Consider the following 16,854-nt stretch of genomic DNA (forward strand, 5'->3'; position numbering starts at 1 on the left):
TCACAACACGAGGGCCGAGCGTGCGATATGTCCGACGAGCCGGATGTCGCCCCGTTGGTGCCAAATCCACAGCGCAGACGTGTCCTTTCTTCTGCAGATGACACAGGAATGATTGGGCCGTGCAGGCCACGATCAGCCACTGGGGACCATGGGTCGTCAGGGGTCTCCAAGGAGAGGCCTCCTGACCCACCTGACATTCCTGTCATGCCGCCTGATCCGCCTGCACCGCTGAAGGGGCCACTCGTCCCGTACGATGGTCCCGCGAGACACACGGGTGCAAAATCCCGCCGGTTTTCGTAATATCTACGTTACATTGTACGACACGATCCCGGTGGTGCATCGTTTTTCGCAGCAACCGCTGCCTGGGTTGTCGCGTCGCGTATATGTTGTCCAATTGTTACAATGTTACTTACCTTGTACATATGTTGTGTTATTAAGGGGGGATATTTATATTGGGTGTTTATTCTTGTTCTTGAATGTTGTCCTTCGCAAGGCACACACACTTCTTTTTGCATTGTTGGGGTTTCCCATTGTTGCAGCCGGGACGACTGAGGCTTCCGAAGGGTGGGGGGGGTGATGTAGAGGTGCTAGACACTCGATTCGGTAACCTGCGGGGCCACTATGTATCAGAGGGGCAAAGCAGTGTTACTGCTCTGGGACCAACGGTTGGGGTCAGGGAGAGGTGAGAGCGGATCGTAAACACAGATTCCCGCCAGACCAACGGCCAGGGGTCAGATGAGGTAAAAGAGGATCGAAAACACGGTTTGTAAAGAACCAATCAGAGGGTCCCACGAGGGAGCGTGTGATTGGATAAGGACCGTTACAAACGGGAATAAAAGGGCGAGCGCGGGGAGCGCTCGCGGTTCTCCTCACACGAAGACAGAAGCCCGGGCTGAAGAATCTCGGACCCTGGACCAAGCCTTCCAGCTCGTGTAAGAGCTGAGGCTCTGCGCGACCAGTGGTCAAGGGACCCACCGAGCCAGCGGTGGGTCAAGCTAGCCTCCCCTAGGTCCCAGCCGGAGGACGCTAGGGTAGCGGGTAGACTGGGAATAGTCCCCGCCAGTTCGGAGGCTGTACCTCCCTAGGCTAGCAGTCAGAGCCGTGTAAAGGTCCCGCCAGGTACGGAGGCTGTACCTCCTTCGGCTACGGGTGAGGGAACCGTATATCCCTCTGTGTGTGTATAGGGACTGTGTCGAAAGAAAGACAATAAACCAGTGTGTGCCTTAAAGGAGTTTATTCATCTGTTATTACAACACTACAAATGTACAAAGCGTGTATTAAATTTCGATTTAAAGCTTTCGTGACTGCAGGGATTCATCTTCTTGGTTCTTTCGGTAAAGTCACGTAGATGGGAAATAATAAAATAATAAAAATACAACATAATAAAATACAATTCTCACGACGTTTCGGCCACAAAGCAAGCAGCCGTCCTCAGGTGAAGAACCGGTCTGTCGGAAAGACAGCGTGTATTATTTATGTAAACTGTTTACAAAATAATATATACTGTACACAATTGATGGGCAAAAGGCTAGTGCCAGTTACAAAATCAGGTTTATATGTGCGCCTGATGGGAGTCAGAGAGACCGTATAATCACACTGCATTCCCACGCTGAAGTTGTTTGGGCCAAACTGCCACAAGGCAATACTTGACGCATGCCACTGACGCACATTTACATTAAACGAGACAGTTCTTGCAAGTCTACACAATCAAGAACTGTCCCTTCTTGTGCAGCATGGTAGGTAGAGTTTGCCATCAGTGTTGTTGGATACGGAGTTTGAAACCTGGGCAACTTGGCAAACTCAAGCAACTGCCACACTGGCCGTGATAATGAATATAGAAATAGGACAATGATATGGCACGTCCACCCTGTGTCTTTGTTAATGGTTCCATTTACAAATCCTGCAGTGCCTCAAGTTCAGTTACGACACAGTCAACATTAAAAGCCATGCATCATCAATTAACATCGATAAATAGGCTTATGTAGTAAATCGTGAGTGTGTGAAGTTATTATTATAATGATTGTATGATAATCAAAATCTGTACACACAATGGGATGATAATGTTTATTTTAGGCTAAAGAAGAAGCGAACAAAATGTATAATCGAGGCAGAAACCAACACAATCATATCAACTTTTTTTTTAAAGATATAAAATAATAATACAATATCTAACAGGAGCGTGGCACCAGAATTGTGACAATCCATATAATCATTGGGGTGGGGTTGAATTTTACATTTCAACTACACAACATCTACTCCTATAACGGTTCTACACACATACTAATATGTTATTTTCCTATTCTCCTCCACGCCTTCAGCAACCCCCACTGACCAGCATGGTGAAGCATGGTCAATCAACCCCCCTTCCCTGCTCCTCAGATTAGCACGGTCGGCTACGTACGGTGCCAAAGAAGTTTAACATACAGTACATACATACATGGATTGACGATGAGCTATACATTGTTTCTGGTTTGTTTATTTATTCGTGCATGGTGTACAGAAACTACAATTAAGAAACAATATAACATAATTATATGAACAGGGGTTCTATTTTACACATTGGTTTCATATCACATGCGTCGCACATGTGAAACATCCCCTAAGAGGGTCAGTTGAAGATATGAGAAAGGTGATCCTGCAAGGGGAAATGTAAGCGAATCGGGGGATAGGATGAAAAAATATAGATTGGCAGAGCAATGTAAACAGTTGGACAGCACCCTCTGTAAGAGGGAGAGAGATGTTTAAAATCGCAAAAAGATGGAAAGTGTCAGGGATGGGCATCAATCCTCAACCCAGATCGGTGATGTCACACGATAGATGCCAGGCAAAGAGAACTGAAGCCACAGTCAAAAAGACAAGTCCGAGTTTCAAGTATAATGTTGTTTATCCGGTCGAGAATTCAAGGAGCAAGTGTAGTACCGTGTGGACGTGACCTGGATCACCAAAATGACTAAAGCAACACAAATCAAGCACAGCAATGACGTAAATAGAAATCAGACCAAAAACAAATATATCTCGCTTCGAGGAATGGTAAACATTGCACAAGTGTAAATCAAGGGTAAATCAAGGTTAAATATAAAATTCCTTGAAGCGCAAATCGGCTCGGTTTGAGCGCTGCATGAGCATGCTAACAAGACAAGGCATTCTCTTTAATCTACAAATTTTCGTTTGAATTCCACCTCGGGATGACCTTGAGAAATTTCCGTGCGAGGAATAATGAATTATTTCTGAAATTCGATAAGCATCAAGTATGCATGTCGGCGGTGGTGGTGGTGTAGAGAATGTGACTAATCTAATTTAACATACTGTTGATAATGATCATGTTGAGGATGACGGTGATGTAGAGGATGATGATTGACTAATACTGATAACGATGACGATATGGAGGATAGTGACAACATTAATATGATGATGATAAAAAAAGGCTGATGAACATACAAATGATGATGATACTGATGATGATCGTTAATCAACGTATACTGATGATGAGTATCATACTCAAGGTGACGACATAGAGATGATGTGATGTACATATTGATCATGAGAATTATATACATAATTTCAACTCGGCATGTTCTTGATCATCTTGTAATATTGTAAAAAAAGAAATCAGTGCGATTGTCAATGTCAGTTATGACTTTTGATCACTGGTCCTATAGCATACTGCAGTACTGAGTCGTCACACGTGGTGATCGAGCACTTGGGTGGCAAGGGTGGGTGGATCCCGTAAAGATTTGTGAAACTCCCAAAACCTGTGCTGTAACGTGGCCAAGAAGTTGGAGGGCAATGTGGGTTCGTGAACCCATCTGTGCGGAGCGTCGAGTGTTTACCTCCACGTGTGCGTGGCTGATTTTGAGCAAACCACTCCGAATTAAACATGAATAATAATAATTTGGCCAAACATCCAAACGCATGACTCTCTTGAAAAAAAGTCTTAAAACCCAATTTAGATTTCCTGATTTGAATCTTTCGTGACTGCAGGAATCCATACTCTTTGGTTCTTTCGGTAAAGGCACGTAGGTATTTTATTTGATTTCTACATACGTGACTTTACCGAAAGAACCAAAGAGTGTAGGTTTCCTGAATAAAGGATATAAATACAATATTATATTTTAGCATGCCATATATCTACTATAAAGAGTGAACTGGATAAAGACACCAATACTAATATTAGTATGCTATATATAACCTAGCCATGATACAGTATATGATACACATACATATATACTGCAAGCTAGCTATGTATACTACAGTATGCACTCCAATGCTTAATAATAATTGCCAATATTTTTCGTAAATGATGATAAATTGTCATCCAAAAAAAATAGTCCAGCGTCTCCCAAACTACATTCCTCACGAATCACCACAGTGTATCTATATATACGAGTTTACAAATCTTGTTCGTTAAAATGCTAATTGGGTCGATACACGCTAGACGTGTCTGATAATTGCAAAACACAGGTCCCACGTAAATTAGAGGGCACGGATTTTAAGAAATTTTTTAAAAGATCAACACATTCGTCAATAATACTGTGGCCTTTAAATGAAATCTATACTCCTGGCAACGTTTCGGGCAATAGCCCTTCTTCATAGCACATGTGCTGTAAAGAAGGCAACGTTTCGCTTAGGCAATTTTTCTGGCAATTACCCGTTATAGTACAGGGTCATTGCCCGAAACGTCGCCTATTATATTGTATACCTTTCATGTTAAGGCAGTTATTTTGTTATTTGTGTGTTGTGCACCACCGCACATAATTTGTCACATTTGAATCAGCTGCTGTGTACGCCACGTGGAACACAAGACAAACACAAAGATCCCCCGTATAGCCTGTAACAGACTGTTGGGGCAAGTGTTGTTAGCGAGCACCTATGAAGGCCGGAACGGCACACGAGGGGGTGAGTGGCCAGCACCACGCACGGCCGCCTTTCTCTCCCCCAGTGGTGATGTTTACACATCGCATTAGATACTCATTGGAGGCTGAGTCGACCTGGTGGGGGGGCAGGACCGGTTCAGATAATCGTCACTGTTGGTGTTGGCCGTGAGCGGGAATCGAACCTGGGTCGCCAGGTTCGTAACGCAGCGCGATGACCGCTACACCACCGCTCCCCATACACAGACACACGCAGACACACACATACACACACACTCACATACACACACACTCACATACACACACACTCACATACACACACACTCACATACACACACACTCACATACACACAACAAAGATCCCCCGTATAGCCTTAACAGACTGTAGGGGCAAGTGCTGTTAGCGAGCACCTATGAAGGCCGGAACGGTACACGAGGGGGTGGGTGGCCAGCACCACGCCCGACCGCCTTTGTCTCCCCAGTGGCGATGTTTACACACCGCACCAGGTACTCATTTAAGGCTGAGTCGACCTAGGGGAGGCCCAGGACCGGTTCAGATAATCGTCACTGGTGTTAGCCGTGAGCGGGAATCGAACCCGGGTCGCCAGGTTCATAGCGCAGCGCGCTAACCGCTACACTACCGCTCCCCACATACACACACATACACACACATACACACACACTCACATACACACACACTCACATACACACACACTCACATACACACACGCAGACACACACATACACACACACTCACATACACACACACTCACATACACACACACTCACATACACACACATACACACACACTCACATACACACACATACACACACACTCACATACACACACATACACACACACTCACATACACACACATACACACACACTCACATACATACACATACACACACACATACACTCACATACACACACACTCACATACACACACATACACACACACTCACATACACACACACTCACATACACACACACTCACATACACACACATACACACACACTCACATACACTCACATACACACACATACACACATACTCACATAAACACACATACACACACATACACACACACTCACATACACTCACATACACACACATACACACATACTCACATACACACACATACACACACACTCACATACACTCACATACACACACATACACACACACTCACATACACTCACATACACACACACTCACACACACTCACATACACTCACATACACAAGATCTATTTTTCAATTGGAAATAGACCTCTCCACGTCACTATAGCAATCATCAGGCGCGTGTTGCCTGTAATGGGTAACCATTGAACAGACGTGTCGTGGTGGGCAGTGAAAACTAGGTAGGGTTAGCAGAACCCGCGAGCAATGGGCAGTCGAGCTCTCGGTCCACGTGTTTTCAGGTTGTATACCACACGTGTTGTTCGGCGTGATGTCTGACGTTTCGCTCCAATGCGCTGGGAGCTTTTTAAATCTTTTATATGAAGTTCACTTGCTTGCTTGCGTGCTTGCGTGCTTGCTTGCTTACGACCGTGCAAATCTTTCGGTCGTTTTTTAACCCACTTCCCGTGATCCAATCGAGCTGACATTTTGCACACAGACTCGTTGTGCGTGACAATTAATGTTACACTGTTTAGGGGGAAAATTTTAAATGTTTAATTACCAATTGCTTAATGGTGGCAGACACTCATCTGACCCATAGGTGGCAGCCATCTCAAGCCAGAGGACGAGAGGACTCTAGCCGCCACGCATATAAAGGATTTATAGTGAAAAACTTAGTTTTTACGGGTTAATTTTTCTTTCAGTTCCCAACATGGGGCGAAACGTCGGACATCGGTTGAAAAAACTCCCCGCAAATTCGAGCGAAACGTCGGAACATCGTGCCGTACCGTACAGCACAATCAGCACAATAGTTCGTGTCAAAATCCCACATCGATCGTCAGCAGTGCGCAGTGCGTACGCGATGTTGGGTGCATGGGTTGCTTAGGAATCAACCTCAACCCCACACTCAGGCTGAACCTGGACGCCTGTCGTCCCTAAATATAACCTTGACGAGGGTACTGTGATAGGAGGCTGGGTTGGGAACGGATACAGAGAGCCCGGAGACAGCGAGAAACACCCAGACACCCGGCTACTCACATTGACTAGCACGGAGAGACCGAGATCCGCACACACACAACTCTACAGCTACGCTGCCATGCGCACAGCTCTGCAGAGAAACAGCAACGCAGCATATAAATCTCACCACCATTCACACCCAACCACACGCACACCCAGGTGCTGACATCCACTCTCACGGGGCACCGATACACAGCCACACACTCACACAGATACACCATACGCTCACCCACTCACCCACCTACTTAAATTAGCACACACACACATAACATATCCATAAATACAATTCACCCACACACACCCATATTGCCCACCCAATCACACTGAGCCACACTCCCACCTACGCAGCCACGCACACCTCCATTCACTCACCAACACGTAACCACACATCCACTTACACAACCACTCACATTCATACCTACACCCACACACACACAGATTCACACACACACACCTACACAGCCACACACATACACAGCCTCGCAGCCTCACTGAGACCGACGCAGCCAGCATGCCGCGTGTGGATGCAGACCTGAAACTCGACTTCAAGGATGTTCTCTTCAGACCCAAGCGGAGCAGCCTCAAGAGCCGCTCAGAGGTGCGTTCCGTCTCCTCCACGACTGGCCCGTCTCTCTCTCTCTGCCTGTCACCAATTATAATGATCGGTCTCTCTGTGGTCCGGCCCTTGTCTTCTCAGTGCGACAACGTGTCTGGCTTTGCCAAACAAAATGTTGTCCCGGTGTGTCTGTACGACTTGGTGTCTCTCTCTGTCTGTGTGTGTCGCCGGTTGTCAGAAACAATTATAGAGCGACGTGGATTGTATCCAGCGGTGTTTGACTTTGGCCGTGCCTTCATCAATACGCCGTACAGAAAAAAGGTTGTCATATTTAATTTATATAATGAAAGAGGCAGGCAGCCTCTTAGCCGAGCAAACAAATAATTGGCCCTGGACATCTGTGAAAAACAGCGTTACAGCTCATCGAATTCCTCCAGTATAAAATACATATTGTGATTCTGGAAATATTCTTAAATGCCTTGAGCCTCGACTTGACCATGGACTTGACCATGGGCAGGGAGTTGACAGCACAGATGACCTGGGGGTAAGGAGGTCCAGTCACTGTGGCTAGCAGAGGAGGATGAGCGACCTGCCACTGAGCAAAGGTGGACTATTGGCGTCCACAGCAGGTCTTGTTCGAAGCCACCACCGCCTAGAGCCTTGTTCGTCTGGTTCCATGTGTCCATCACGCATCGGTCTCCTCCGTCTGTGTGCACCGCATCTCCTTGTCTATCTGTGATGCCCCTCTTTCACAGTATCCTTGCTGTGTCTCTGTTCTCTCTGAGTCTCCACGGTCTCCATTCTCCTCTGTCACTTTAAATGCACGTCTTGCCCCTGTTATCTGTTTTGTATGTTTGCCTCTGGCAGTCTGTCCACGTCTCTGCCGCTAGACTGATTTGACAATCCGGGGCACATGGCCCACGCTATTCTGGGCAGGCGCGGTTTGTGACTGCGTGTGTGCTTCGGTGGATAATGGGGCTGCGTTTAATAATAAACTCAATAACTTCAACAGCTGACTCCAACTCACCGCGGCCAGAGCTCGCTGGAATTTTGACTTCACTCCACACATCTCTCTGCCTTTCGTGTGCGGTTGAAATGTGTGAATGTGGTTATGAGAAATGTGTGAATGTGGTTATGAGAAATGTGTGAATGTGGTTCTGAGAAACACTGTGAAGGGCCCCTTATAGATATTGAGAATGCATTTATTTTGAAGTCTCAGGGTAGATAACTAGTATTCTTCTATTGACTGTGATTAAATACAACCCAACCTATCATTTTTGTAATGTATTACAATGAAGGTTATGTTCATTAATGTGTCAATCCACTGCTGGATGAAGGCCTCCCCACAGGACTGGGTGATTGTTTGACCATACTTCACCACACTGGTCAATACGGGTTGGTAATGGGAAAGGCCAGAACTGATTCAGATACCACTCATCGTGGATATTAGCCAAGGCAAGGAATAACATTCAGGTCACTGTGTTTGTAGCACAGAATGTTATAACCACTGTACCACCGCTCCAACCCCAGTAATGATATACAGACTAAATTATATTGCATAAAACATCACAAAAGTAATATTTGTACAGAAACAATAATGTCTATGCATAATGAAAATGATACATTTTCAATGCATTGTTAATATATAGATGCTATGATGCCAAACATAATATATTATAGGCCAGCATTAATATTAACAATCATAATGATGTACTCTATCGTCGTATATTGGGCTATTGAATGAAAACACTGTCACAGCAGTGTGTGTAAAATATATATACTGTTTAATGCAGTATAGTTCGAGCTAATGCCATATCTGTCTGTGCAGGACAGTGTCACTGGCGGCGACCTAATGCGGCAAGAGGCAGGCGCTGTTGAATCGCAATGGAAAAAAGCCACGTGGATCTGCACTGCGTAAAAAAAAACACACAAAAGCACCACGAGCACTTAGATAGCCTGGGCAGACAGAGCCAGGCTGTGGTGACGGCCTGAAACGTCACCCATTGTCACCAGCTTCCCTACTCTCTCAGTGGCTCGCTTGAGCCACCCCATCCCTCGATACCATTCAACTCTGTTACGTGACCTTGGTGGTGGCGGTGGTGGTAGGGGGCGGGGGCATACATAAAGTCAGGGGGAGGAGCACAATAGGGTTAATACTGTATTACATTAAAAATCATAGATGCAAAAAAATATAGATATCTGGAAATGAGATCGGGGTTTGTTCTTTCGTGCATTCCGTGTACAGGAGAAGTGGCTGCGATGCCCATTGTGTAATTGTACTCATGTTTGTGCCAATTTTTTTTGTTACTCGAATATAATAATAATTAAGCAGATGGGCTGAGCCTTCAGCAAGAGGTGGTGGGTGAGTGAGGAGGGTGCTCAGTCCCCTCCAGCACCCCCCCCCCCAAACGCTATGGGGTTGATTCTATCCCTGCGTCCATTCCGTGTCCATTTCCCGCACCTCCGACGAGCACAGTTAGCTACGACCGGTGCGAAAGAAACTCGACATACGGCACATAGCATTCCCACTCGCCCTCTCACTCGCACAAGTGACAGCTTGCAGCTGCCAAGGCATCTCGTTTTAGGAGCACGCGGTTCTCTAAATAGTCCAGCCATGCCGTCGCTAACAAGGTCGGATTCATGCGCAATTGCCTTTGGAAACACCGCGCATCAGTTATCCTGAAGTTTAATCATAATAGTAGTGACGATGAGACAGTGGAGTGGAGCCATGGAGATAAGTAGTGGTGCAGCTAGCATTGATATTACATTTGTTTAATAGGATTCCCATAGCAAGCAATTAAATTGACCCCAACACGTATGGGCAGTCCATGAACCGGAGCAAATGTTTATACAACCGAGGTGACGAACCTTTAGTGGCAGCAATGTCCTTAAAAGATTAACACAATTTGAATTATTAAATGACAATGGATAAAAACAAATTGTTGTCATATCCAAGTGCCATCTTTGGTTATAGATGTTTAAAAAACACACGCAACTAAGTGTTAAACGAATTAAAATGATGATAAACTCATCAGTCAGACAGAAGAGTGAATGCAGACTGAAAACAAAGAATACTATGGTCATAATTTTTACTCTTTTGAATCGGTGGGCTAAAAACAATGCCATGTGCATTGTACACGCAGTACGGTGATTTCACATTTAATCTAATATTTATAGAGAATCTTCACGAAAGGCGATTAACATAGTTTTAAAAAAAACGGTGACAATATAATTAATTCGATGGCAATGGCGTGCGAGGGTTGAGGAATGAGCGACAGTGATCGAGAGGTACTTAGGGATCACGAAAGGGTTGGGTAGGGACGGGAAGGATTGGAGGAGCACGAGGAGGGAAGAGGAAGGGAATGGGAAATGGAGAAGAGGTGCAGCTTTGAGAGAGGGATGAACGGGCATAATGACTTTAAACCCCCCGCCAAACCTCCTACGCATTTCACAAGTAGTACTAATCGCATATCTGCATTTCCCATAAATATGCTAAATTCCTATTGATATGCAAATTATTTTGTCAAGGCGCCCTTCCCCCCTCCATCCCAGCTTAAATAGTCGCTCCAAGCCTGGAGTGTGTCATTCAGACTCTGGCTACTCGACAGACCTGCTCTCCACCTGAGGACGGCTGCTTGCGTTGTGGCCGAAACGTCGTGAGAATTATTTTATTATGTTTTATTTTTATTATTTTATTATTTCCATTCTACGTGACTTTACCGTAAGAACCAAGAAGATGAATCCCTGCAGTCACGAAAGCTTTAAATCGAAATTTAAGGAGGACTGTTTATAATGTACAGGAGGGAGTTTATTCCAGTAGAGGGGTGCAAGGAGGGAGGACTGAAAACAGGATTTGGCACAGGGACAATGAGGGGCAGAGAGAGACAGAGAAGTGTGGGAACGAAGAGGATGAGAGGGGACATAGAGGGAGGTGAGAGAGTCAAGATACACAAGGCACGATGGGAGGTTATATTCTTAGGTTTTTTTCGGTAAAGTCACGTAGGTAAAAAAAATAAAATTAATAAAGTAAAATAAAAATAAAATAAAAATAAAAATCACGACGTTTTTATTTTACTTTTATTAATTTAAATTTGTTACCTACGTGACTTTACCGAAAAAAACCTAAGAATATGAATCCTTGCAGTCACGAAAGCTTCAAATCTAGAACGATGGGAGGGCCCATGTTGTGGTCACAACCGTGCTTTTGTCTGTCACCTTTTGTGTGTACAGTATCAGTGCCGTAGCCACAACTAAGCCTGCCAGCTCATATGGTCTCGGCAAGCGCGATGTCTATACAGTACTAGAAAGAGAATTCATCCAGGAAAGCCACACAGAAAAGAAACACGCTTTTGTTCAGGAGGGTCTATGAATCCGGATATTTAGTCAACACCATTAACACTGTATGTGCTTAGCTATGAGCTAAACCCAAGCCCATGCAGAATAGGGTGACATATGCACATATTATTTGGGTCTTTCGGTAAAGTCACGTAGATAAAAAAAAATAATAACAAAATAATTTGTATTATTTTATTTTGACTTAAAGCTTTCGTGACTGCAGGAATTCATAGTCTTTGGGTCTTTCGGTAAAGTCACGTAGAAGGGAAAAAATAAAAAAATAAAACATAATAAAATAATTCATAATAAAATAATATTATAATTATTTTATTATGTTTTATTTTTATTTTTTTATTATTTCCCTTCTACGTGACTTTACCGAAAGAACCAAGAAGATGTTCTCATTACAGTTACTATACAACAGCAACAACAACAAAAACTCATCGCGTAAATAGAACAATAAAATAATAAAAACAAAAATTTAAATAAAATGGAAAAAAGTGAAAACATATTTTATTACAATTTTTTCCCACTTTATTTTCATTTTTATTATTTTATTGTTCTATCTACGTGACTTTACCGAAAGACCCAATGACTATGAATTCCTGCAGCCACGACAGCTTTAAGTCAAGACACTTACACAGTCCACGAAGAAAAGGCCCCCGAGTCAAAAACCACGTTGGGGTCCTTCTCGCTGCGTGACGCACGCGAATTACCACTGCAAGCACCCCCCCCTGCCACTTGTCTGACCCGTGGAGATGATGAGGATCGCTGCCCAAGGCTTTAAAAGGCATTGGCATGCCGGAATCTTCTACAGTACTGCATCACTGTTTACAGCAATGGCTTTGGTGTAAACATATGAAAGAGCCAGCGTTCGAGTTCTGGCTGGCACCGCAAATGACAGTGCAGTATAAGTACACGGTTTCCACAGTATTCCTTTACCCACGTGTTACAAGTATCGTATGACCGAATATAATTGGCAAGTAACATAATGGGTGAATGTAATCGTACATTTAACTTAGATTTCAGGTATCCGCAGTCTTTACTGAAGTTCATTTTCAACCTTTTTCGGTTGCGCCTTCGTGCCCGGTTGTTTCCACCTTTCGCTCGGTCTCCCTAGCAATGAATTACGGAGCGGGAATGTAACGCGATGACACGTCTCATTCCAGTGTGCACGGTTTAAATACTCGCAGACAGCGACTCTGTGGCTTGCGCAACAGCAGCAGGCTGCAAGCCCGCAACAGCAGTAGCCAAAGGTTCATGAAGCCTGGTCTGGACATCAAGATTCGCCTACCGTACTTAAAGCTTCTTTCATGTCCAGTGGGGCAGAGTGGTTTCACTAATTGTACTGGTAGGAACCTCCTGGTTACACCAGCCCACAGGGGATTATTGTGTCCGTCCGTCCGTCGTGCATCCAAAAAATGGGAGGGGTGGGGCTGGGTGGAGAGGGAAGGGTGGGGGAGTGGCTGGGTGGGGAGGGTGGGGAGGGGCTGGGTGGGGGGTGGGAGGGGTGGGGCTGGGTGGGGAGGGTGGGGCTGGGTGGGGAGGGTGGGGCTGGGTAGGGGTTTGGAGGGGTGGGGCTGGGTGGGGAGGGGCTGGTCACCTCCTGGTGCCCTTTTAAATTCAACGTTTAACCTACTCACGCCGGCTTGTGCCCGCCCTCACAGTCGGGCAGATTTGCGGAATACACCACGCCGCCGTTGACCCTGGCCATTGACCGAGCAACCCAACGTTCCTACCAGCTCCCTCCGCAGGAATGTGTTAATGTAACTGTGTGAACACATATGTAGGATGGACATCAACAGGGAAATTAATAGCGGTGTTATGGGAAAATGGAAGGAACCGGAGAGAAAGACCTAGCAGAGCATGGCTTGACGACATAAGAGATCGGTGCCAAAAGTATGTGGCGCTACTTGAGCATGTTGGCACAAGACAGGAAAAAGTGGAAACAAATGACGAAATGTGCAATGGACACCTACAGACGATCTGCCCATGGACCGTGATGATGATGAATCTGTAATATTCAATCACAAACTCACTTCGGGTCACCTACATTCAATTCAAAACCATCAGAGCATTCACTGTGAACTATTACAGGGTTTAGTATCAGGTTTTATTTTGGCACAGGTAAAACTCAGTGGGCAATACATGATATTTTTTTTTTATAATGGGGACTTGGTTACAGAAGCATGGTTACAGCAACAACAACAAAACTCACGAACAAAATAAAAAAAAACTGTACATGATCAAGTTCCGAATAACTTGGTCAAACGTCAATAATGGTAGAATAGAGCACATCACACATACAGGGAAAGTTGTCCTAACTGCAGTCCTATTATCCGTGTCATGTTATAGGTACCTCGGGGTGGGGTGGGGGCATCTGCCCTTATACCACTAACCCGTGTGCGAGTACAGAGTTGCAAAACTTGGCACTGGACGTCCCGTAATAAGGCACTGCATGTGTACCCCACTCGTACATGCTGTATATTCAAACCGTATCATCTAATCACACAAGTGTACAGTGTAACAAAAGTTTCGTTGATTTTATTTATTTTTGTTTGCTCGGCCTAGGGCCAATTGAGCTATTCTTCTTGGTTCTTTCGGTAAAGTCACGTAGAAGGGAAATAATAAAATGATCAAAATAAAACATAATAAAATAATTCTCACGACGTTTCGGACACAACGCAAGCAGCCGTCCTCAGGTGAAGATCAGGTCTGTCGGGGAGACAGCGTCTGAATGAAACACCACCATGCTTGGAGCGTATATTGGAGCGAAACGTCGTGAGAATTATTTTATTATGTTTAGTTTTTATTATTTTATTACTTCCCTTCTACGTGACTTTACCGAAAGAACCAAGAAGATGAATCCCTGCAGTCACGAAAGCTTTAAATCGAAATTGAGCTCTTATTCAAGGGTGACCCCGGGGGGAGGGGTTAAAGGAGGATACGGAAAAATAAAAACATTGACAAATCGAAAATATTACAGATAGACAATTTGACAAAGTTTGAACTATGTTTTGGGTTACCAATATCATGGTGGTAGATCCTGCAAAGGTGTCACCTCCGATTAGCACGGTTGGCTCCGTACGGTGCGAGAGCTCAACATACATACAATACACCCCTTCATCGCTTATGATCTTCTTCTTCGATGTTCATGTCGAGCAGGTAATTGAGGTGGTTACATTGAGGTGGTTGAGCCAGATAATGCTGTCAGGACTATTGGGGTGGTGTATAGCCGTGATGCCGCCTTTGTATTTGTGAACCTGGCATTGAGTCGTTAGATTATGATCATTACAATATGCAATTCATTGCACGCAAGTCCATATACCGCTACAATCCACAGCAATGTTAAAGAAAAAATAATTGATTCTTGAATCGACAATAACAAACGCTGAAAAGAAGCTTAGACATATAGTCACGCTTGAAATTGGAGTGAGAGAAAATAAGCACTTTGATCATCTTCTTGGTTCTTTCGGTAAGGTGACGTAGAAGGGAAATAATAAAATAATAAAAATAGAACATAGTAAAATAATTCTCACGACGTTTCGGCCACAACGCAAGCAGCCGTCCTCAGGTGAAAAACAGGTCTGTCGGACGCTGTCTTTCCGACAGCCGTGTTCTTCACCTGAGGACGGCTGCTTGCGTTGTGGCCGAAACGTCGTGAGAATTTTATTTTATAATGTTTGATTTTTTATTATTTTATTATTTCCCTTCTACGTGACCTTACCGAAAGAACCAAGATGATGAATCCCTGCAGTCACGAAAGCTTTAAACCACATTGATAATATTAACAAATATATAATTTAACATTCATATTTACTATTCACAACGGTAAGTGGCTTCACGGCGCCTCGTTTCCATGGACCGCGGTCTCGAGGGAGCTGAAGTGCCCTCAAGCTTAGCCCCGATTTTTGAGTTCAAGGAAAACTTGAGTTGGTAAAGCGAGTGGCGCTTCCGTGATTTTTCGAGTAACTCGAGTTACTCCAGCAAGTCGAGTTATATCTTGATTTGAAGCTTTCGTGACTGCAGGAATCCATACTCTTTGGTTCTTTCGGTAAAGTCACGTAGGTAGAAAAATAATAGATCACGACGTTTCGATCGCAACACAAGCAATCGTCATCAGGTGGGACAACCACAGCAAGAAAAAAAACTGCTGTGGTTGTCCCACCTGATGATGATTGCTTGTGTTGCGATCGAAACGTCGTCATCTATTCTTTTTCGACCTACGTGACTTTACCGAAAGAACCAGCAAGTCGAGTTATATCTGCGAGGACAAACACCACGGGAGATGGAGCCATTAGATCAGGGGTTGTTTTTTTTTTTCCACGTGCAAAAATTAAATGGATGGTGGCATCACAGGACCACGATGGTTGCAACGGCATGGCAGTGGACAGAGCATGGCTGATGCCAATTATAATCAGCTTTATCTTAGGTTTTTTCGGTAAAGTCACGTAGGTAAAAAAATAAAATTAATAAAAGTAAAATAAAAGAAATAATAAAATACAAATCACGACGTTTCGGAGGCAACACAAGCTTCCGTCTTCAGGTGGAACCGTCACAGCACGCTTGCTGTATCAAGTAAGTACTTGATACAGCAAAGTAAGTACTTGATACAGCAAGCGTGCTGTGACGGTTCCACCTGAAGACGGAAGCTTGTGTTGCCTTCGAAACGTCGTGATTTTTATTTAATTTTTATTTTACTTTTATTAATTTCGATTTTTTTTTACCTACGTGACTTTACCGGAAAAAACCTAAGAATATGAATACTTGCAGTCACGAAAGCTTCAAATCTAGAATTATGGTCAAATAGTCCCTCACAACGCGTACGGCGTGGGGAGGCCCTCATTAGCAATGGATTGTTCAAAATGACTGTCCATTTGCATCCACTTTAGCACATGTAACATGAGTGTACGCGAGTGGGTTTGTTTTTCAATGTGTTCTCAATGTGGCC

General features: G+C 44.4%; 1 protein-coding gene across 2 annotated transcripts in view; it reads left to right on the forward strand.

Moving 5' to 3' along the window:
* Positions 1-6,985: 6,985 nt before the first annotated feature.
* Positions 6,986-16,854, forward strand: part of LOC144723307 (GMP reductase 2-like) — a 28,682-nt gene continuing 18,813 nt past the window's right edge. Inside the window, exons 1-2 of one of the 2 annotated variants that reach the window (XM_078601945.1) lie at positions 7,525-7,610; positions 9,397-9,482. In XM_078601945.1, the coding sequence (XP_078458071.1) occupies positions 9,453-9,482 (30 nt within the window). In that variant the 5' untranslated portion in view covers positions 7,525-7,610; positions 9,397-9,452. Of the gene's footprint in view, positions 7,611-9,396; positions 9,483-16,854 lie in introns of both variants that reach the window. The other variant, XM_078601944.1, reaches the window with a different exon arrangement.

This window comes from Lampetra planeri, chromosome 17 (assembly GCF_965212315.1).
Source record: "Lampetra planeri chromosome 17, kcLamPlan1.2.h2, whole genome shotgun sequence".
NCBI lineage: Eukaryota > Metazoa > Chordata > Hyperoartia > Petromyzontiformes > Petromyzontidae > Lampetra > Lampetra planeri.